This window comes from Etheostoma cragini, chromosome 3, assembly GCF_013103735.1.
Source record: "Etheostoma cragini isolate CJK2018 chromosome 3, CSU_Ecrag_1.0, whole genome shotgun sequence".
Taxonomy (NCBI): domain Eukaryota; kingdom Metazoa; phylum Chordata; class Actinopteri; order Perciformes; family Percidae; genus Etheostoma; species Etheostoma cragini.
This window is the reverse complement of record NC_048409.1, coordinates 19,258,448-19,281,071: the sequence shown is the minus strand read 5'-3', so window position 1 is coordinate 19,281,071 and position 22,624 is coordinate 19,258,448. Positions and strand designations below refer to the sequence as shown.

Here is a 22,624-nt window from a genome sequence, read left to right as displayed (position 1 = left end):
TTTGGAAAAAGGCTGCAATGAAACAAAGAGTGAAACATTTAAAGGGGTCTGAATACTTTCCGTACCCACTGTATATATTTAATAGTTCTTTTATGTTCACTTTGTTGTTGGTGGTGGTGATGCAGATGCTCTTATCTGTGTTGTACTTAGGTCTGTTTGCAATACACATGTGAATATACAGACACTGCATGGTGTGTTGTATATCTGTTTCAGTTATCATTGTTTTGAATGCCATTGATGTTCAGAAACGCTAACAAAAATCTGTCTTTATTGCCCAATAAATTAAACATAACAGACAAAAACAACAACATAAAAATGTATTGTATTACAGAACTTTTATCAGGACCCTCATGCCTTGCAGGTCTTTTCTATCACCGTCTTTCCTCAAAGCGACTTGGTCACAAATCTCTTTCGTCTGAGCAGACACACACTGGAAGCCAACACATGCCCTCTGCAGATGTCACTAGAAATTTGCTACAGCTTTTGAGGAAAAGTTTTATAAGACAGTGCCTCAGAACCACATTTAAACACGAGGAGGAGTTTAAAGGAAATTGTGCTGGATGGTTTGATAAGTTTGCTTGATACAAAAAAGTAAGAGGTGGGGGAAATTAGGAGCAGTCGGTCTGAGGGTTTCCTGCAGCTTTTAAGTTTCCTCCTCAGAAAAATTTGTTGGAGCTGAACCCAGTTTCAACAATTTCTTCTTTCAGTGGAAGACCAGCAACTCATTTGTCTCTGCCTTACGCTTGAAGAACAGAAAGAAGAAGAGGCCGTTTGGCCTTATGTTCTTTCAACTTGAATTGTCTGTGGCCTACTTCTTTTTTTAAATTCTTAATGGCCATTGAGTGTGGCAGGGAACTCTTGTACTCTGTAAGTTTTAAAAATAACCCTAGATCGGATGAACAGTATTATAAAATTATTCCCCCAATACCTCATCCTTCATCTTCCTCCACCACTCTACTTTGATTTAAATTACTAAGCTATACACTCAAATTGTGTGGCGTTTAGGAACCCACTGGGTATGGAGAAAGGATCCAAACTATGAGATGATCCTGATTCCTTTATTGTCACATCAAATACCTGGCTATCTCTTCCCTGTGAAGTTGTTCAATGATATGTTTCTACTCGACAGTCTCTGGTGGGACACCACAAGCAAGGACAGATTCATAATTCCTCATAATTAGGGTCTTAATTTGAATACCTTACTCTTCTCAGTTCATTTGCAAAGCTACTCTCCTGCTGCTTGGCCCATAAAAGCAGACCGGAGCGTTATCTGGGTCGCCTGGTTACGTATCGCAAATGCTCTGTGTCACGTGGACCCTCCTTGCCACTGATGGGCACTTGGCACTGGATTGGAGCAACAGTCACCCACCAACAAGCTGGCCTTCCTCTGAGCAAGCTGGTCTCTCCGAGTCTTTAGTTGTTGAGCCCAAAATGATCAGTGTTGCTGAGCCAGATAAAGTAGCTGAAGCCAAAACATCAATCATCGCATTATCCCAGCCATGCTTTTGAATCAGCTATTACAGATTAACAAACTAAGAAGCTTTCGGGTTCCACAATATTGATTTTCTCATTCTCATCTGCTCGGAAATGAGAGATGCTTCAATGTTCCACGCAACAGAGTTGAGCCAAGCTGCAGAAAAACCTTTCAGCTTTCCAGATTGAAATATAATTGTTTATGAGGAAGAACAACCAAAAAGTTTTTGAATCAGCACACAAGAGAGGCAGTGAAAGCAGATCTACATTCAAATCTTTTTAAACTCATGGCACAGTGAAATTAAACTAGTACTAGAAGGTGATAGTTTCACTTGTTTTTGCTGGACAATAACTATAAGAAAATGTAACCAACATTTTTTGCAGTTTGAATGAGTTTTTTTCAAACATGTTAATTATTAATAATAGCTGCTAGAGGTGCCGTTGGAGGATTTTTGTTGCCTTTGGACACTGCCAGGCTAGCTGTTTGCTTTTTGCTCATCTGAGATTGATCTGAGTGGTTGCTGACTGGCTGCCACTCATCTAACACTCAGCAAGAATGGGACTAAGCATTTTTCCCAAAATGTAAAACTATTCTTTTAAATCAACTGAAATCTGGATATTTGTTGAGTTACCCTGATTTCTGAACATTCTTGAATGAAGGGCAATTGCTGTGAACAAGTGTTGCTATCTCACCTCATTGGCTTGATTGTATTTATTGTGAATTAATTGAAAAACATATTCTTGCTCTCACCACACAATTGAATTTGTTGCAAAGAGAAGTAGTTTAACATGCTGCACAGTTTCTGTAAATCAGCTGGCTGATTGAACCAAAACCCTGGCTGATCACAGGAAACTCCCTCATCAATTTACTGGCCTGCTGGTTAGTTTGTTGCTCCTTTCATCACAGCAAAAAGCTGTGTGGCAGCACACTTTACAATCCCAAAGTGAGAAAACCAATCTCCAGAGATTGGCGACATCCACACTAATGAAAAAGACGACAAAAAATGTAATCTTGGCAATTTCAAGGCTCATTAAGTTGTTTAACAGACGGGAGTTTGAAGAAATAATTTAAAGAGTTGCTGTAATGTGTTTTTTTCCCTTCCCCTCCTTTCTCTTTCCCTCATTGCCTTTCTCAGTGGAAATTGCTGTGAATCAAAGAATTATTTTTTATTCTAAAGGTTGTTTGTTTTGTGATTTCAAGCTTTTCTGGGGCATGACTGGATTAGTACTTCTTGGCTTGGTGTCAACCTCATTATGTGAACTGAGAGTTTCACTACTGCATTACAACCCCCCCGCCCTTCAATAAAATGTTAGATAAAAAAAAAAATAATAAGTTTGAGAATCAGTGTGAGTGGTTTCATTACAGCTTTTTTTCTGAGGATGGCCCCTTGGTTGCATGACAGCTGGCCTGCTTTTTGCTTAGACTCCTAATTTTACGAAAATCCCACAGCCTGAAGCTCAGAAGAGCACAAAGGAAGCAAAACAACTGAATTGTGTCTCACACACTGATAGGCGTGTGCATCGTGTGAAGGTGGCTGCAGAAAGAGAAAAGTGGAGTAGCTGCAACTGCTTTGCAAAAAACACAATGTGAAAATGTATGGATCAACTTCAACATCAGCACCTTTCAACTGTTCACCTCTGCAGACTGTCACCTCAGGAGTCCTGGTCCCCACAGAGGAAATGGAAAGTGTACAGAAGAGTTTGTGCCTTGTGGAAACCATGCCAAGGTCACCAGTCCCAGCATCACCAGTCACAGCCAAACAGCGGATGTTTATGACAAGCAAATCAGCTGCTCATCCTTTCGTAACTCCTCAGTGCCAGAGGCTGCTGAGGTGGATTTTAGCACAAGTGTAGTGTTAAGTGTAGAATGACAGTTCAGAAACATTTCCACCCTAATTTAGTAGGGGAGTCACGATTCTCAATATCCACAAATTAATAAAATATTTTCTTTACAGCAATGATGCGAGTGCCACAATATGAGTCACTAGAAGCCAGAAGTTACGGAAACAGTTGGAGTTTTACAAATAAATTAAGTGCAAGTGAAAGCACTATTGGTTTACCGAGTTGCAAGTAAACGCACCATGAAGTCCTGTTGCTGCCCGCATGCTTTACCTTCGTTGTGGGTTTACATAACTCACTCACTGGGAAGTAGGCCTGTGACGATAAACCGCATCAACGCGTAGGGCAACACAAGGGCTGAAAAGGAATAAAAACTAGGCGCTAGTTGGAAGGGGGACGTTATTTAATGTTTGCTACTGACGTTCAACTACGCATATTGTAAAGTTATTTTATGAATGAAATAGACATAATAAATACCTGAGGGCTGATTTGGGGTCGGTTTTGAATCAATCCCCTAATTGTCTCTAACTATTGAAAGGCAGACAGACAGACGAATGGTGAAACCAGAGTCTATTTCACTCTCCCTTTTAGTTTTTAATTTTTCTTTTTTTAATTTCCTTTTTCTCTGTGACGTTCTTAACCCAGTATCAGCCAAAACTACAACTTCTAATATAAAATGAAAATACAATTAGGCCTATATAAAGAAATCTCCTGCTACCCTTTACCTGGCTGGATACAATAACACAGGCTTTTCCGGTATAACGCCAAAATCTGTGACCAATCAGAAGGTGTGACTGTAGAGGTGGTCTACCTGCTGTAAATCATTTTGCATTTACATACAGTATATGGGGATTTCTTTAGCGTGTCCCATTCTGATAAATTATTTGTAGGCTTGAGTAGTTGTGATATCTACATTATATACGGTACGGAAGAAAAGGACATTTTTCAGCAGGAGTATTTTCCAGTCCTGTTTCTCCATTATCTTAGACTCCAGCAGTGGCCACGGTGTCTGGAAAAGAGCAGCTGCAGGCTTGAAGTAATCTAACAGTAAACCACGATGTGTCTTTTTTTCAAACTTGTATAAGTAGGCTGGGATGGAGAGAGAAAAATGCACTGGGGGAATCGCCAATCCTGCTTTTGAGTTCAACAGATACATTTTCGATTTTAAAATCAAAATTGTGATTCCTCTACAATTCATGCATATTTGCCTTTCAAATGGCTTTTTTATGTATTATTTAGTGTAGTCAAACTAATGTCTTTTCAGAGAAACAATTTCCTAAGGAAAGTCAGTAATTATGTTTCATGGTAATTACTGACCTCTGTGCTGCACTTACAGTAAGAACCCATCCATTTCCACTCATTTTTTCCCCAGACGTGAACTAGCTGCTCAAAAAAGAAAGAAAATCTAAAAAATCTGCAGCAGGGAGTTATTGACCCAGCACTGATTTGGCAGTGTTTCAGCATGCCCTGTAGCCTTTATGACAGTATGGTTTATGTAACTGCCAATGGAGCTCATACAGATGAGTAGTCTGTAGCACACAACTGTGCACATGTGAAAACACTCGTAGTTAAGGGCACAAACGGACACACACACACGCACACACACACGCACTTTTTCAGCAGAGCAGCATCCCCCATATGCTAAATCCGTTTCAGAGGAAGCAGCGTTACAAACCGTCATAAATGATACCAATGCCTTGCTGTAAAAGAAACAGGGCACCTCCCCCCCCCTACACATGTCCCTCCATATCAGTGAGTTTAATCAGAGGTGTTGATATTTTGCTATGCAACAAAGACATTAAACTAACTGACTTTGATTGTTAGGATCTCTCACAGAATCACACACTGCCAGAGTATGGCCAAATGCAGTGCACTACTTGTACCCGGATGCTGCAATAATAACAGTCAAAGTGTTGAGTGTGGAACGCTGGACAGCATTTGCCTTCAACGGTCACCATCTTTAGCGGCACCAACATAATTTAAAACTTGTGTAAATGGCGTGCGAGAAAGCTACAGTGATTGCGATTTAAACAGCGAAAACTGAACTATACAAATGTAGTTTATACATTATTAAAAAAAAAGTGTTTTAGTACCATACTGTAGTCAGATAGTGGAAAAACTAAATGGTCTATTTTTTGTTGAGCGACAATAGTTGGCAATACTCTGCCCTGGTGAAATTTACCATTAAAAAGAAGAAGAGTAATTTCCGGTTGGGGCATAACAGCCGGGCAGGATTTAAGACATCAAAATGTACGCACTACACAAGTGAGGACATAGTGAACATTACATTACATGTCATTAAGCTGACACATACACGTATATATCTGGTTGCACGCCTCTGGTGTCTGGCTAAAGGACACATTAGTTTATGTATCGCAGTGGGATTCAGACCCAGGTCGCCGACACCAAAGGCATGTGTCATATCCACTGCACCATCACCACCCTATAGTACACAGTGTACTACATCCAAGTGTACTAGGGCTGCACGATTAAGGCCAAAATGAGAATCACGATGATTTTGATCAATATCACGCTTAATAATCACAATTTGTTTATTTTAACCAAAACTAATTTTATTGCCACAGAGGCTATTTATAACTGCTTTAACATCCATATTGTGCAACATTCCTCTTTTGTTAAAGTTGTATGTCATACATACATACATACATACAACTGCATCACATGTAGATACAAATTATCTGAAATAAATAGCCTAGGATATATTAAAAAAAATAAATGTACAGTGAGGAAGTACATTTTTGAACACCCTGCTATTTTGCAAGTTCTCCCAAATCATCGAGGGGTCTGAAATTGTCATTGTAGGTGCATGTCCACTGTGAGAGACATAATTACAAAACAAAATCCAGAAATCACAATGTATGATTTTTTAACTATTTATTTGTATCATACAGCTGCAAATAAGTAGTTGAACACCTGTCTATCAGCTACAATTCTTACCCTCAAAGACCTGTTAGTCTTCCTTCAAAATGTCCACCTCCACTCCATTTATTATCCTAAATTAGATGCACCTGTTTGAGGTTTGTGGGCCATGGGGCATATCTCTCGCCCAGATCCAGCAGGTTCCATCTCACACGCTGTTACACCCCGAACTGAAATTTGTTGCATTCAATAACTTCTTCTGTTTTTCCACTCATGGCCACCGCAATAGCAGAGTTACAAGCGGAAACACTGTTAAATATACAGGTTTGCCTCTTATGGTTAACAATAAATGGCTGTGTAAATAACAATTAAAACTGTGGAAAAATGTGGTCAGAAGTTTGGACCGGCGCTGTCACCACTCTGTCTCTGTTGTCTGAAAAACAACACAGGCAAACAGTTATGCGTTTACTGGTAAACTGGTAAACCTTGTGACCGGCGTATCTGACCTATCTGTTGTGGTATTTTCCTCACGTTAGTCTATCCTCTGCGGCTGTCTACATCTAGAAACTAAGCTGTGTGGTGCAAGGAACAACTCTGACTGGCACATGATCAGACCGGGGTTTACGGAGCGTTAGATTGGCTTTTTTTCCAAACTCCGGAGCGTTCTATGAACAGAATGACGTATTTAAAATATCACTCGATCACGCAAATTTGATTGTGGGAAGCCAAAATCGTGATCGTGATAAAAATTTGATTAATTGTGCAGCCCTAAATTGTACTCCTGGAAGTATCCAAATTGGGATACACTTATAATCTGCCTATCAGCACCTCTAAAGATCAGAAATGAACCTGTCTCTTTAACCTGTACACAAAATCAAAGGGTAAAAACAGGATGTCTTAAAGTCACCATGAGTTTACCAGGAAACAAGTTGAGACTACAGGAATTCACTCTGTACCACATATCGCCAAAAATACCACAACATTTGTAAAGTGAATTTTTTTTTTCAGACTTTGAACAGATCCAGGAAAGCCGTTTCCCCGTTTCCTAAAATGAAACTGGCTGCAGCTTCATATTTACCGTAAAGACTCCAAAGAGAAATTTTCATTCAAGCAAATAAGCATATTTCCTAAAATGTTCAACTATTTCTTCACAGTATGGTTTTATTCAAACTCTAACTATTCATATTGGTTGTTAATTACACTAGATAGATTATACACTGTATAATGTTGACTAAGCAGACTAGCATAAGGCTCCACGTGTCAGTGTGGATCTGCTTTATTTTGGCGTAACACTAAATTTGAGAGTGAAGACTTGATTTTTGGGATGTAATGGACATTAAAGCCATAATGTGTAGTCTGTAACCCCCATGAGGATTTCAAAGTAATGACAACAAAACTGTCTCCCGTGATCGTGCAGCACTAGAGGGTGACACAGGAATCAATTGTTGCTTCCATCCCCATCCCCACAAATATACTCCAGGAATGTCCCGATCGTGACGTGACTGCCCACCCCCAAAAAAATCCTGTCCTGCAAGATCCCGAGAGAAAGACTCCCGGATCCCGTCCCGCTTGGATTTTGTTCCCTATGTTGTCTAAGCAAGTTATCAGACTCCAAGGAGGACACGGAGGATTAAAAAAACTTCAGAAGAGTTAATTATCTTGACTTGAGTTTGTGTGTGCGAAAGTTGCAGAACAACACAATCTTCTGAACATAGCCATACTGAAAAATACAGAGAAAGTTGTGTGGAGCCAATAGTCTAATTAGCTTGGTAGCATTTTGCAATGGTTTGAATGTAACAGGTGTTCATTAATATGAAAAAGTAATGCACTAAAGCTTTAATCTTGACGTCCATTGAAATGGAAATAAGAATTTAATAAATGTCATTTTCACTTAAACTTACCACACAAACTTAAAGCGCTTGCCCCTAACATCCTATTCTGCAGGATAGATAATAGAGTTTGGCTTGGAGTGAGGACAATAAAGGCTCACTCTCAGCAGAATGAAAAGGAGGTAGATGTTTTTAAAGGATTGTCTCTGAAAACCCCACTCTCTCTTCTCTCAGTCCCCCGATTAATGTGCCCAATCAAAGATAAAATATACATGTACATTTCTCTAATTTGCAATGTGCATACAGTCCACGCACACTGAGTCTTCGGTTATTCTGCATCAATCCCCCTGTGTTTGTGAGTGTGGGTCCCTGTATTCTTGTCTGCATGTATGTGTTTATTTTTCTCTTGGAAGCATCCTAATTGAAAGCCTGGAGGCACAAAGTTTGCTGCAGCCACTATGGAGTTTGCCGGCAGTATGCTACAGTAGCCTTACTGTTTGTGTGTGTATTTCACCTAAAGGCACACAAAAACACACACATCCAAACACTGTTTGTTGACCTTGTATCCCTTAGTCTGTTAATGATTAATGAGATGCACAAAAACTGCTCCTTTCTCAACGTCACATAACATTTTTTTAAGCCTCCTTTTTTTTTTTTCATCTACTTGTTTCACTCTCTCACAGTCTGTCTGTGTGCACTTGTGTAAATGTGTCAAAAAGCGTGCGGATTTGTTTGCCTATGTGTGTTTTCATTTGCATGGTTATCTGCAGAGCGAGGATAGCCCCTTTCACCCTCGGTAATCTTACTTATCGAGCTGCTGTTATTGCAGTTTATGTTTGGCTCGGCCCCAGAGCTGCCCAGCCGTAATGGTTCCTCCTCTCTTCACTGCCCGCCGGAGTGTTATAGTTTTTCATCACCTCTGCACTGAGCTGAGCACTCTCGCCATAAAAAAGACCTCAAGTCACACTTTGAATTTAAGCCAAGATGTGACCTGTTAAACCCCGGAGAGCCTGTTCCGAGTGAAACATCATGATCACTATGGCCTAGGAGGTTTATAATGGTGCCGTCATGTTAAAACCTCTAAACTCTCATTTTATTTGTCATAGTGCTTTTTACTATGGATGGATAAAACTTTACAACCATAAGTTTCATGAACATTTTTGAAGCATGCTTTGGAAGTGCTCAGTATAAGAACAAATTATTCTTTAGGGTTAGGGTTAGATTTGAACCAACTAGTCCATGCTTTTAAATCTTTCAGGCTGATGGGAATGTTTAAATAATGCAAAAGCCTATACAGTATAGATTTTACAGCTGGTCTCTGTGAGCCATACAATATTAATCTTGCACGTTGCTGTATTGTTACATCAATGTTATATCTCCAAAAGCAAACATGAGTAAATTAACCAGATGAGCTTGAGGGCAGTTTTGTTTGCAATGCTCACTCAGCTGGTGCTATAATAGTTTTTGGGAGCCCCATTAACTTGTTGTGAAGCATAAGCTACAGTAGCTTTAACACAGGCACCAGTTCATTTCATAGCCATTACAAGTGGCTGATGGAGAGACTCAGCTCTTCTCTTTGAGCTGGGATTAGTAACATGGAAGAACAAAACTGTGCTCTTATCTGGCTCTGACATTTGTTTGGAGCTAGAGGGGGGTGGAAGAATGCTTCCTGTGTACAGCTGAGTGACTGTAATGAGAAACGCCACAAAGCAATTCCATAAGTCATTTCACTTCAGGGTTTTTCCTGACAGACAAATGAAAAGAGGGAAGAGGTACCATTCTGATTAGCTCGACAGGTAAATATAAACTGGGGTGTTGAAAGCCCATCTCACGCACACACACGTTGCTTTTTTTCTTCTTCTTATATAAACAAATTCAGAAAGACAAGCCTCAAAATAGACATTCTTTCCAAAAGGCATGGGTGTGTTGTGCATGGATGCTTGATTCCCCCCCCACCACCACCACCACCCATCCCTCTCCCCAGCATCAAAGCACAGCACACGCTGTTTGAAATTCATTGAAAGCATTGGATTAATAATGCAGAAAGAGCGGCTCAGAAAACAGGACACATAGATGATGCCTTCTCGACTCTTCAGCTTTTATAGCATGGAAACCCTTCTGACATGAACAAATTGGAAAACTTTGAATGAGCGAGGGAACAGCTGTGAAAAGGTTGCGGTGACAGTAGCTCGAGCTAAATCTCCTAGGAGGCAGCCAGATACATGCTACCAAAATGAAACTATTTCCCTGCTCTGTTTGTTACTGTGCCAACTCCCCGGTGGTTTCCTTCTATGTGTTCAATGTATTCAATTTTATTTCACAGATTTTACAAAACGCTTTTTCATATTATATATATATAAAAATAAATAAATACTATGGGCACTATTTTAATGATCTAAGCGTACTGCTGTGCTTCCCTGTGTGTGTGTGTGTGTGTGTGTGTGTGTGTGTGTGTGTGTGTGTGTGTGTGTGTGTGTGTGTGTGTGTGAGAGAAGCAATACGCCAATAATTCAGCGGAATTATTCACCTCCCTATAAGACCAGCACGCCCATGAGTGCAAAGATGGGCGCAAGTGCATTAGCTTTTTAAACAACGTGGGCGCTGGAAAGGAAATTAATAACTGCGTCGGTCTTAAACTAGCCAAGACACTTGCGTCGGTCTTCGCAAGGGGGTAAGCCTCTCCTCTCTAAGCGTAGCTCCTATGGCACCAGTTTAATGCGGTGAAGCAATCACCCGCTCTTAGCATTCCATTGCCTGCCATTCATTTTCTTTTTGTTTCTAATATTCTTCTCTGGTCTCTGTCCATTTCTTTAACTGTCTATGGGTCTTCGCTGCGCCGGCTGCAAGATAGGGCCCAAGGTCTCGTCGAGGTAATAAAAAAATAAAATAAATAAAAAGAGCAGCGTCATCTGCTGGGATTTTGTGAGGTTAGTAACAACTCCAGGAAGTCACCCTCGGCCCAAAAATAGTGCCGTACATTAGCCCTTCTAAAAAACAACAAATTGCTTATACCCATTAGTTTGGTGTGAATTAAACAACCAATAAAATCCTTTTTAAACCTTTGGATGGAGCAAAGTCAGCGGTTTCCCCCTTTTTTCAGTATTCATGCTAAATTAATCTAAGCAAATAAGCGCATTACCCAGAATGCCACCTGTTTTAGTTTAAAGGCATTATGAGGTATGATAATACATTTTTGTAACTACCAGGTTTTAGAAACTTATTTGATTGTAAAGACTGGAAGCCTAACTGCTGCAGTCCAAACTCTCCATCTCTCCCCCTATTGTCTTTCTCCAGACAAGAGCAGGCAGCCAGACAGTTGATTCTGGTCATTTATCTTCCCCATGCCAATGTTTGTATAAGTATGTGTTAACTGCAGAGGGAGGTATTGATCCTGCTATCCTCTCTTTATCCTCTGTTCCTTCTTCACTACTGAAAAAAAAGAAATCCCATCATCACAGCTCCCACCCAGACTGTGCATACCAAAACACAAGCTGACATCCTGTCTCCCATCTGGCAATAAACTGTGCAAGTTGGATAAGGAGGGTGACACTGTAATTCCTGCGAAAAATGTAATATGAGAGATTTTCCTTGCCTGCACATATGAGTTTTGGACTCCTTCTCCCCACTGAAAACCTGCTTTTTGGTTGTGGCTGGGAAGATAAATGGGCCACCAAGGCAGTCCCAAACACCGGCCAAGGGACATCAGTTCAGTTCAACGAATTAATTAAAGAATTAATTAGCAATGGGCTGATAATGAGGAGCTGCCAACAAGAGGTTCATTTGATGCTATCAGGTTTAACACGGCAACAAATCTCCTTTTATCAGTCTTTAATGTCTATAATTAAGTCCTACAATTGAATTGTCTTGAAAGAGAAGCTGAGAATTTTGCAAACATTTGAATTGGTATCTTAACCCTTGTGGTGTCTTCCCAGTAACCATGCACCTTTTGTCCTCTCGGGTCAAAATGGAACATAAACACTTTTTCCTCGATGATTTTGACACTTTTTTTCTTCCTCTTCTTTGGATTCTTTTTTCCCCACTATCACCAGTACATAAGCTACTAACGCCAACTTATTACCACTAGTTTTACACTTATTTTTGGAATTCATGGTCAATAAACCTTGTTTGTATAAAAATTCTACCTAATTTATGAGTTAAAGAAGCTGAAATTATTAGTTATTTTGACGAATATTAAATAGGACCGTATGTTAATCAGAGACGTTTGCATGACAAAGTTTTGTCACAATACTGTTTTGAAACCTTTTCAATTGTTTTTCACATGCCATAAAAGAAAAGCATTGTAGGGAACAATTCATGTTATTTTGTGGTAATTTGGTTAAAAATAATTTCTCATAAAGACATTTGGAAAACAAAAAATACTACCTCTGGCTGCTTTATTATTCCCTGTGATATGCCTTCTCTCTCTTGCTCTGATGCATGTTAAAAGAAGGACTATTATATGGTTCTAAGAATAGCTTTCCCAGTCTGCCCATTGTGGGACAAGTGTCACTCCTGTCCTCCTCTCAGACATGATATCTGCGTTACGCTTTTCACGCCTCTAATGCTGTTGCCACCTAACTCAACCCTGCAGACCTCAGTGTGGAAGTATAGGGATTTTATTTTAACAGGTCCTTAACATAAAAATAAACCATAGACAGATGACCAATTATTTTTACCATATTTAACATTCAGGTCAGCAGAGTCAGGCGGTGGACATCTCATTAGGCGTTAAAACTCTTTCAGCTCCCTTGCGTTAACTCTATTTTAAAGTCACGTCAGAAGAAATGGGGGAGACATAGCGCTATTTCTCTGGAGATCATTGCCTAGCTGCAGTTCAATAAGAGAAAAGCAAGTGTTTGGAATACAGAAGTAACATTGCGTGGAAAATAAATGCTCGCAGGATAATGAAAGTTGACACTTTGATAAATGTTGCTTCTTTTGTATGTAAGAGTATAATACTTATGTTACATTGGCTAAGTGTAGCTATGTATCATTATGCAACATCACGTCTGAAAAGTAATTTGTTTAGCAAGAGAGTTTACAATACCTGGTGAGACGCTGTACTTGTTTTGGTTCTTTATGGTTCTAAGGTCGGGAGTTTTCTCATCTGAATCCATTGATCTGCCCATTTCTTACACTTCTGTATCCTGAAATGTGCAGTGAATTTAGATGAGAGAGTGAATGATTATTACGATATGGCCAAGAAGAACCAACACTGTATAATCAGTATGCATTCTCACAGTTTCTGCCCCCCCTCTTTAAAATGACCATGCATTGTTTTTGAATAAAACCCTTTATATATGCAGAATGTACGGATATTAAATCCATGTGTAATATCTTTAGTAGTATATTTTGATGCCACTGGGTACATTATTTCATAAAGATTTTTTTTTAAATAAATAAAGGGTGACTAAATGCCTTAGGATTTATTTAATGACTTTTATCTTACTTTATTGCAAAATTAATAATCTTTTTGGCCTAGCAACCTTTTTTTTCTTTTAACATATGATGTTGCAACAAGTAGTAATGTTAGAAAAACTACAACAACACTCCGGCTCTAGCTAGACCAGAAACAAAACAGGCACGCCGCACACACTTGTTTGGGCTTGCGATCCGGCCAAAGACTAGTAACGTTCCGTTTTGAGTGGATGGCGTGCGCGAGACGTTGAAATAGATGCCAATATGATTCTGAATGGAAATTTTACTTTTTAGAAGTTGCCAAATGTTCCATTGACACGACCAAAGTGATCTGTGTGTTTTGTTGAGAACTGAGTTATCATCGCAGCACGTCCAGTCTGAAATACCACATGATGACCAAGCACACAGCTCATGCCAATACCCCCCCCCCCGTCCCATGTATGATTAATTACCAGTTAACTATGACATTAATGCAATTAATCGCATTACTCGTTTGACAGCACTAATATTTTTCTGACTTCTGTTGTGTCACAGGGCCAAACTGTAGTAAACAGCAATTGGCATTGTTTCACTACTGTATACCGTGTATTGTATTTAGGCCTTTTTACTGTTGAAAGGACCACAGCCTGCAGGGTCTCCGTTTCCTGGACTATATGGTCAGGAAAAGGGGACCCCACCGGCTGGCAGCTTACCCCCCAGTAGATGTCACAACAATCATGAGGACAAGGCTTGATCGGTAAAGGGCACCAAGCAGTGAGCGTAGTCAGTTCATATGGATATGATAGCAGGATTGTGGGAAAATCTCCATTGTTTTTCTGATGGTGGGTTTTAATTTGAGAAAGTGTACTGTAAAATAAAATATCCATGATATTCACTTTTTTCTTTTTTGTTGTATTTGCGATGCAGAGACAAGGATCTGGAGCAGCTGCTGGCAACAACAAGACATCTGGAGCAGAAGGTACAAAACTTGTATAATACTAGGACATTTTTTTAAATTTGTAAAGTAAATAATAAAGCGTTATAAACTTCGACCGTTCAAAATAAAACTATTGAACAACTTGCAGTATGTTAGGGGAGACGGAAAGAGAGACAGAATGATTGAAGCAAAGACAGGTTAGTAGGCCACTGTGTACAGTACATGTGGGCCCATATGCAAAAGATTAGCTATAAAAAGGCATGATTTACAGTAAAGTACAGGGTTTGAAGGACAGCTGCCAGCAAAGTGCGCACGCACACACACACACACACACACACACACACAAAAACACACACACACACACACACACACACACACACACACACACACACACACACACACACACACACACACACACACACACACACACACACACACACACACACACACACACACACACACACACACACACACACACACAGCTTTCAGTCAGATCTCATCATGCTCAAATGACAGTTCAGGGTGCCATGGCATCATTTACATTACATCGAGAACATTTAATAAGAAGCATTTGAATGAGTTAATTTGTTATTTTTTCTCAGTTGATTTCATTTCTGTCATACGTAATGACCTCAACTCTAAACTGTGCCATTCAGTCAGAGCTTGTACATGATTGTTCATCAGTAATGACTGTAGTGACTAATCACTGTTCAAAACAAAAATGTAGCAATGCAATTTAGGACTTTATCATGCTTCTTGCCTTATAGCAAATCAACTTTGCTAATAGTTTAGAGTTTCATAGGGGGTTATACTGTATATTGTACCACTTTACAGTTTTCCTGTAAATCTCTTGACAATCTCTTGTGGATCACGGTTAGCTGTAACGTCCGGACTCAGCTGGGTAAAATGATATGGACCCCAGGAGCCAAAACTGAGATGTCCAAAATCTCCTGTAAATCCAACTCTCTGATGATTGCCTACCTGAGCAGAGATAGACTGCCTGTATCAGTTCTGTCCTGGGGGAAATAAAGACCAGCTCCACGCACCAAGTGCCTTACAAATCATGTTTATTGTTGAGCTTTCTGTCATTAAAACTATCACAGCGAAGCAAGTAGACTTCAACAAGGAAACTAATATCTTCCCTGCCTTCACCTCCTCTAAATCAGGGCAGTGATTTGGTGTGTTCCCTGACTCAGCATCACCTCACAGTTAGAAGAATGAGCTATTTCGATTTCATAAAATAGTGTGCTTTATTCAATACATATATACATAATTTATTAATGGAAAGAGGAAACCTAGACAGTGTTGGAGGGCCAGACAAATTTGTTTTCCACAAACGCACTGAATTTTGCATAAAAGGTCTTGATTGTCTAAATATCTGTTCTTATCGGACATAAAAATTGGGATGTAATGAGAAATGCAATGAATGGAACTGTTGTACAAACTGCGTAACTTCCGAACAAACTTATTGTATTCTCCTTTTAGCCTATAGATCCTCAGGGGACCAGTGTTAGCAGTGCAGCTTAAGAAACTTCACAGTCTCGCAATCTATAGAGGTCAAATAAGGAACTGTTGACCCTCCTGTTGCCACAAATGTAATGAAGAAATGAATAAGTTATAGCTTTACAAAAGAGTTAAAGCAATCTCTAAAAAACTTATTTTTTCAAAAAGCTAATCTAAACAGTAACAAATAATCATCTGTTTATGCAGCAAGTAACCTGCCTGGAAAGCAGGTTGAAAAAATGATTAGGGATTCATGATAAGCAGGTTCACACAACCACTGACCCTGTCTAAAAAAAAAAAAAATCCACCCTATTAAAAAGTGTACAGCAACATTATTCACCGACACCAATTTATGGGATCTATATTACCTCAAGCAGTTGGCTCAGTTGAAACACCATGTTGCAGGAGACTAATTCTTCACTGCCTGTCGGATTTAGGTCCACCTTTTTATTCACTTAATAAAAAGAGTGAAGTACACAGCGTGCAGTACACACCTACACACGTACACACACACACACACACACACACACACACAAACACACACACCCACCCACCCTTTGTTGTCTGACCTTGACAATTAATTTGATGCCTGGAAGAACTGCTTTCCCAGCGCGTCTGACGAATGCCTGCTCTCAATGTAGAGAGAGCTTGGGGGAGAGAGAGAGGAAGGAAGGAAGCAGAGTAATGCTATTGACTCTCACCCACTCTGCATACCACCAGCACAGTCTTAAGAGACAACCTCTCACAGGCTCAAGGACAGCCGCACAGAGATGTATTCATATTCACTGGAATGCATTGAGCACAGGGTATAAGTACATGCCACTGTAATGCACCTCAGATATGCTGCAGTGTCTGTTTACCTGATAACAGCACTAACGAGGAAGGTGGAGAATGGAAGTGTTTATTGTAAAGGTAACGGCTCATGATTAAATGTTTCATCAAGTGGATACAATTGAATCAAACTTGTTCGTGCTGCATCGTGCGGTTTACTTCCAGACACAAAATACAAACTGTATACATTCAGAGTCTGGGGACATTCAGTGTTGTTGATGAGGTTTATTGTTTATTTAAAAAAGTTGGCGTATTCACTGTTGTGGTCATTTTTCATGAAACTCAATGCAGGGATATAATGTTTCACATTTAATGTTTCCAGCAACTCAAATGGTATAAAATCTTTTAATTTGAAAAATCTGAAGGAAGTGTCAATTTTATTGACAGCACTTTAAAAGATCTCAAAAAAGTAAAGTTAAAGCAACTGCGAATGTTAATGAAATGAACGAATGAATGAACGAATGAATGAATGAATGAAACCCCCCATTTGCATTAAAAACTCATAGCAGGAGATTGGCGAGTTCAAAATGAATGGATAAAGTGCTATAAAAATGAACATTAGGCTACGTTAAAGCTATCAAAGTGCACGTAATTTCACCTTTCTTTAACATTTTCCCCCTGCCCTTAGTTAGTGACATGGCATTTTTTTGGTTATGTAGTTTTAGGTTATTTGAGACCAAAATAAAACTACTCAAATGCACACTGCCCCTAATGTACTTGAGCTTGTGTACTTTGTTACTTTCCAGCACCTCCATTCAAACACAGACTCAAATCAAGACTAAAAAGTCATCTTCTCTGACATTGGTTGACATGGTTGGAGTCCAGAGGTGTATGTGTGTTTGGGACATAGGCTCAATTTGTTCACTGACCTTATGAGACCAAGCACAACACAGACTGTCCCTGTCAGTGCAACAGCTGGGGACGCATGGGCTTACTAAAGCTTAACATCATACTCTACAAACTAGCACTCGTAATCCTTTGGTATGATGCTATCATACAGTCTGTGAAAAAATCATCTGCTTGCACACAAATGAAAAGTTCTCCATTTCTTTATGTACATATTATGCTTGCAGAGTATTGTTAAAGAACAATGTGGGAACTGCAATGCCAACAGCACACACCCCCCCCCACCCCCCCACCCTAGTTCAAACAGGCACAGGCGTAATTTCAAATTAGCTCACCTTAGAGATCAAAGTCATCCTTTTATAATTAGCTTGCAACAAGCTCTCAAAAGTGAAGATGACCCATTTTCTACACACTTTTTAATTAGCTTTACTGTACTCAATTATAGCCATGATGAATATGTCTTATTCTGTCAGATGTTGATAGTACATGCACACCGTTTCAGAAGCATTCAATGCTAGAAAGAGCTGGAACTACACATTTCCTCTGGATGTCTTTGGAACATCCCACGGTTTTTTCCAAATGTGTGACCACATCTGAGTACACACAGATGCTTCCTCGCCAAAGCAAAAGAAAAGTTGACACATGGTGAAAAACTGAGCACACAGTAGCAATTAATACATAACCAGCCCACAATGTATACATGTATTGATTGCTTTGGTCTCTTTTGCTGCCCTTGTGGTTTTTTTAAGGCCTGAGGGGTCACTGATTTTTTCCTTTCAAACGACACACACACACAGAGAGAGAGAGAGAGAGAGAGAGAGAGAGAGAGAGAGAGAGAGAGAGAGAAATTACTGTCACTATTTTTAAAACATTACATGAGATTTTGCTCAAAGTATCACCAGAGGCTCTACACATTAAGGAGAGCATTGAGAATAATATTTGTGTACAAAGTTGACAAAAAAGAAGGGTTTTAACAATTCACTGTAGCTGTTGGTTTTTACGTAGTTGTTCAAAACCTCTCTTTTTAGTAAACTCTGTACACAAACAAAGTTCTCATTGTGTTCATGTGTAGAGCCCCCGGTGATAATTTGAGCAAAGGTTCATGTTTTTCATGTTTTGAGCCCTATTATGGTTTTAAAAATAGCAATTCTGATGCCATCATATTAGTGACCCTATCATTCCCATGCAACCAAAAAACAATAATACAGTAAATCTTAAAAGTTGCACTTCTGTCCTAATTATCCTTTTAAACAAAAGTTTGATTCAGGTAAATTCACAAAAAGACCCTGGGTTGCATTCTGGCCAGAGTTACGCTTTAAGCCCAAACAGATGTCCACATCCTGTTCAGAACACTTTAATACAGAGCCTCAGTTTACTTTCCGCAATCGGTCTCTCTTGTCTCAAGGTCCAAAAGTCCTCCTTTAATGCCTCTCGTCCTCCGCCTCCACAAATCCCTCTCATGGCTCAACTGGTTTTAAGCAGTGAAATCAATAAGACGTCCCAGCATTCACTGGTCTTCAGAGAAGCTTTAAAAATATAATTTGAAACACAAGCAACCAAGGATGGCCTTATGCAACATGCAGGAAAGTCATGTCTGAGGAAAGTAAACCCATTTAGCCCAAACCCTAGAAGCATGTAGGCTTCTTTCTGAGCAGATGCCACACACCAACACCATCAATAAATACATTTTACTTCCTCTCAAAAAACACAGTCACAATGGTCCAGGCTGCCACTCTGACAGCAGATATAACACTCCCATTAGGGGAAGACTGGGATACTGAAACTGCTGCCAGAGGAAATAAGTTTGTAATCCATGCTGTGTGTATGTGTGTGTGTGTGTCTAGAGGAAGAGAGAAATCCTTGAACTGAAGAGAATGATCCATCATTGTCACATTCAGCCACCGCCTTCTGTCTTGTAAAAACTGATGAAGATCTGCCCTCAGGACTCAAAGCCTTTTGGGTAGATAATGACATGGTCTTTTTAGATGAATAATTTCACTGAAATATTTATCTGGACTTGATTAGGTTTTGTGGTTACAAAAACATGTACAGCACATAACCTGACTGAAAACTAAATTAAATTTGCAGACAATTATACAGATACACAACATAGAAGAAATGCCGCTTTGAAGTGATCCCTCATAAAAAGGTTCAAAAATTGAAAACCAGATGGAAAGCAAAAGCATTTTCCACTGATTTGTGCTTGCATTTTAGAAATCAAAAGTTATTACGTGCTTCATTGTCATATTGAAAAGAAGAAATTCCATCAAACTGAAGAATATTTTGAAAATAAGCCATTTGGAGTTGTAAAAAAGAAACTTTTTTATGGTGCTGATAAAACTCATTTTTTTCCCTCCAGACATGCACATGAGACACAGTAGCATCAGGCAGGGCGCTGAAGTGGCCCTTCCATTAGCTGATGGCCATTCATGTTTCATGATCACTGGCTCCTTCACAGCGGCGTGGTGACTATATATAACATTTCTGACCATCACTCTGCAGGCGCACTAATGCCCGAGGTGACGCAGCTCCCACCAACACCCCAACCTCAGCCCTGTATTCTGTAATTCTTTATTGTTGATTTAACTAAGATTTAATGTTCATTTACATTTGTTGCAGTACTTGTCCTCCCAGCAGATTCCTTGTTGTTGCTTGGATTCTTTGAGACCTCCTTCAAAGAGCAGAGTTTTGCTCACGAATCTAGAGTCTGGGATTTTATCAAACCATACTAGTTTGAACGATGCGTCGCTTGACCATGTCAGAAGGAAAACTATTTCAGACGTTGCTCTGACAACCTTACATGCACTCCGGTAGAAGGACAAAACCCCATAACTGTGTCACTACCTGCTATAAATGGTCAGAAATGTCTCAAGACTACAGTAAATAAAAAACTTATTTCCTTACTTTCTCGAGCTGCACGATTTCTGTTGTCAAAACAATATATTTCTTCCAGCACTTGAAGACAGCACCGGATTACATCCTGCATACGTGCCTTCACTCTCCACGCCGACCAAGAAATAATAAAAATTAAATCAAGTCACGAGCTTGTTTTTCAAAAATTATGAGCATGTTTGGTGTTGACATGGCGGAGGGTATAGCTCAATAGCTAATGCTGCTGGAAAAAAAAAAGCAGCGGGCATTAGAGCATTGGAAAATTCAACATCAATTAATGGAGGATTCAAAGCCCGTCTTGACACAGCAGTTAGTGTTTCCACCTTGAACAGCAAGAGAGAGGTACTCAAGCTCGGTCTCAAGGGAGCCTGCCTCTCTCTCTCTCTCTCTCTCTCTCTCTCTCTCTCTCTCTCTCTCTCTCTCTCTCTCTCTCTCTCTCTCTCTCTCTCTCTCTCTCTCTCTCTCTCTCTCTCTCTCTCTCTCTCTCTCTCTCTCTCTCTCTCTCTCTCTCTGCTGAGCTTTGCAGAGAAACAATTAAGAGAGGAGGAAAATAAAAAAGGTTAAAACAGATGTGATGCAACTAGCTCTTGGCCACTTTCATTATTTTAAAGTACCCCATTTCCGCATTTACACAAATCCTAAAGATCGACAGGACGGCCGTGCATTGTTACGGTTGCCAAGTGACTCAGCCAACTCTTTGTACACTGCTGCGACACATCATTTCCTTGTCTTTACAGATGCTTCCAAGACAGACGTCCCAGAAGACTTTGACATTGACATGGAAAACCCGGAAACCGAGAAGGCGGCTGTCGCCATCCAGTCCCAGTTTAGGAAGTTCCAGAAGAAGAAGCGTGTTGAGAAGTCCTAGTGAGCACCACGTTGCTCTGCCACTGTGTGTAGAGAAGGCAGCTGGAAGCGACAACACAGTGACGATGGTGTGACATTTGCATGTAAACAAATTCATACCTGTTGGAACTCCAGGGGTTGTGATGGGGTTGGGGGGGGGAGAGAATGCAATAGCCTGTTTATCATATGACACGTTTGTGATTTCTTAATATTATAATTACTATAATTTATCATTGACTGTTGCATTAATAAATTAGTAACCAAAAGAGTTAAAAAGAAAATCGGGTTTCTGTCCTGTTCCATGTATGATGAAGTCTAGCTGGTGTTTATGTTAGATATGTTTTTGTACTTATCCCAGCCTCAATAGTTATACCTGCAACATCGCTTTCTGTACTGCTAAGGACTACGTTTCCAAAAACACCTGTATGTGTGTGATTAGATGGAGCAAAAGCTAATGTTAGAGTGAAGGTCTTAGGAAACTTAGCCTAGAGCTTTCCATCCTGAACAGAACATTTCACCCAGAGGCATTTTTCTTACCTGCATGGTACTATCAAGGTGTGTATCAGTGTACATTGAATAAATAAAGATTATGTGTGGAACATGTGTACAGGCTAAGTAAATACCCAAATTTGACACATATAAACATCTTTAGAATGAGCTCGGCTGAATCTATTCCCTCTCAGCTTGATGACCTGACAATGATGTCGTCCAATTGGCACAACCTTACCCTGGACCTCAACAACTGTTGGGTGGATTGCAATTAAAAGGTACCCAGGATAAATCTGTCTGACCATGGTGATCCCCTGACTTTTCATGTACTGCAGCATTACCAGCAGATCCAAATTGATAAACATCTAACTATTGTAAAGACATTCATGAACCCCAGACAATGAATCATAATTATATTGGTGATGTTTGTATGAATTCAACCTTTCCTCTTGCGCCTCCATGAGGTTGACATTAGTGATTTTGAGTGAAATGTCTTGACAGCTTTGGGATGGATTACCATAAACTTTGGTTCATTCATGTTTCCCACAGGGGAATTGAAATAACTTCTCAACCCTTAACTTCTCTTTGTAGTCCCATCATCAGATTTCAGAATTTAAATTAGTACAATACATTGGTGTTTCTTGTCTAGTTTCCACAGTAGCAGGATGAACACACACTTTTAAATTTTATTTATTTTGTTTGGATACCAAGGTTTTTAATAATGCCCCATCCCCCAAATATCTGTATAAAAATGGGCATTCATTTACATGAATGTGTTTTTTAAAGATAATTCTTTTGGGCTTTTCCGCCTGTTTTTGGCAGGACAGCTAGGTAAGAAAAAAGGGGAGAAAGAGAGTGAAGA

At 39.8% G+C, this 22,624-nt stretch overlaps 1 protein-coding gene across 1 annotated transcript in view; it reads left to right on the top strand.

Moving 5' to 3' along the window:
• Positions 1-21,876, top strand: part of pcp4b (Purkinje cell protein 4b) — a 35,179-nt gene extending 13,303 nt beyond the window's left edge. The window contains exons 2-3 of the mRNA XM_034867740.1: positions 14,346-14,397; positions 21,165-21,876. Coding sequence (XP_034723631.1) covers positions 14,346-14,397; positions 21,165-21,295 — 183 coding nt within the window. The 3' untranslated portion in view covers positions 21,296-21,876. The remainder of the gene's footprint in view (positions 1-14,345; positions 14,398-21,164) is intronic.
• The last annotated feature ends 748 nt before the right edge of the window (positions 21,877-22,624 follow it).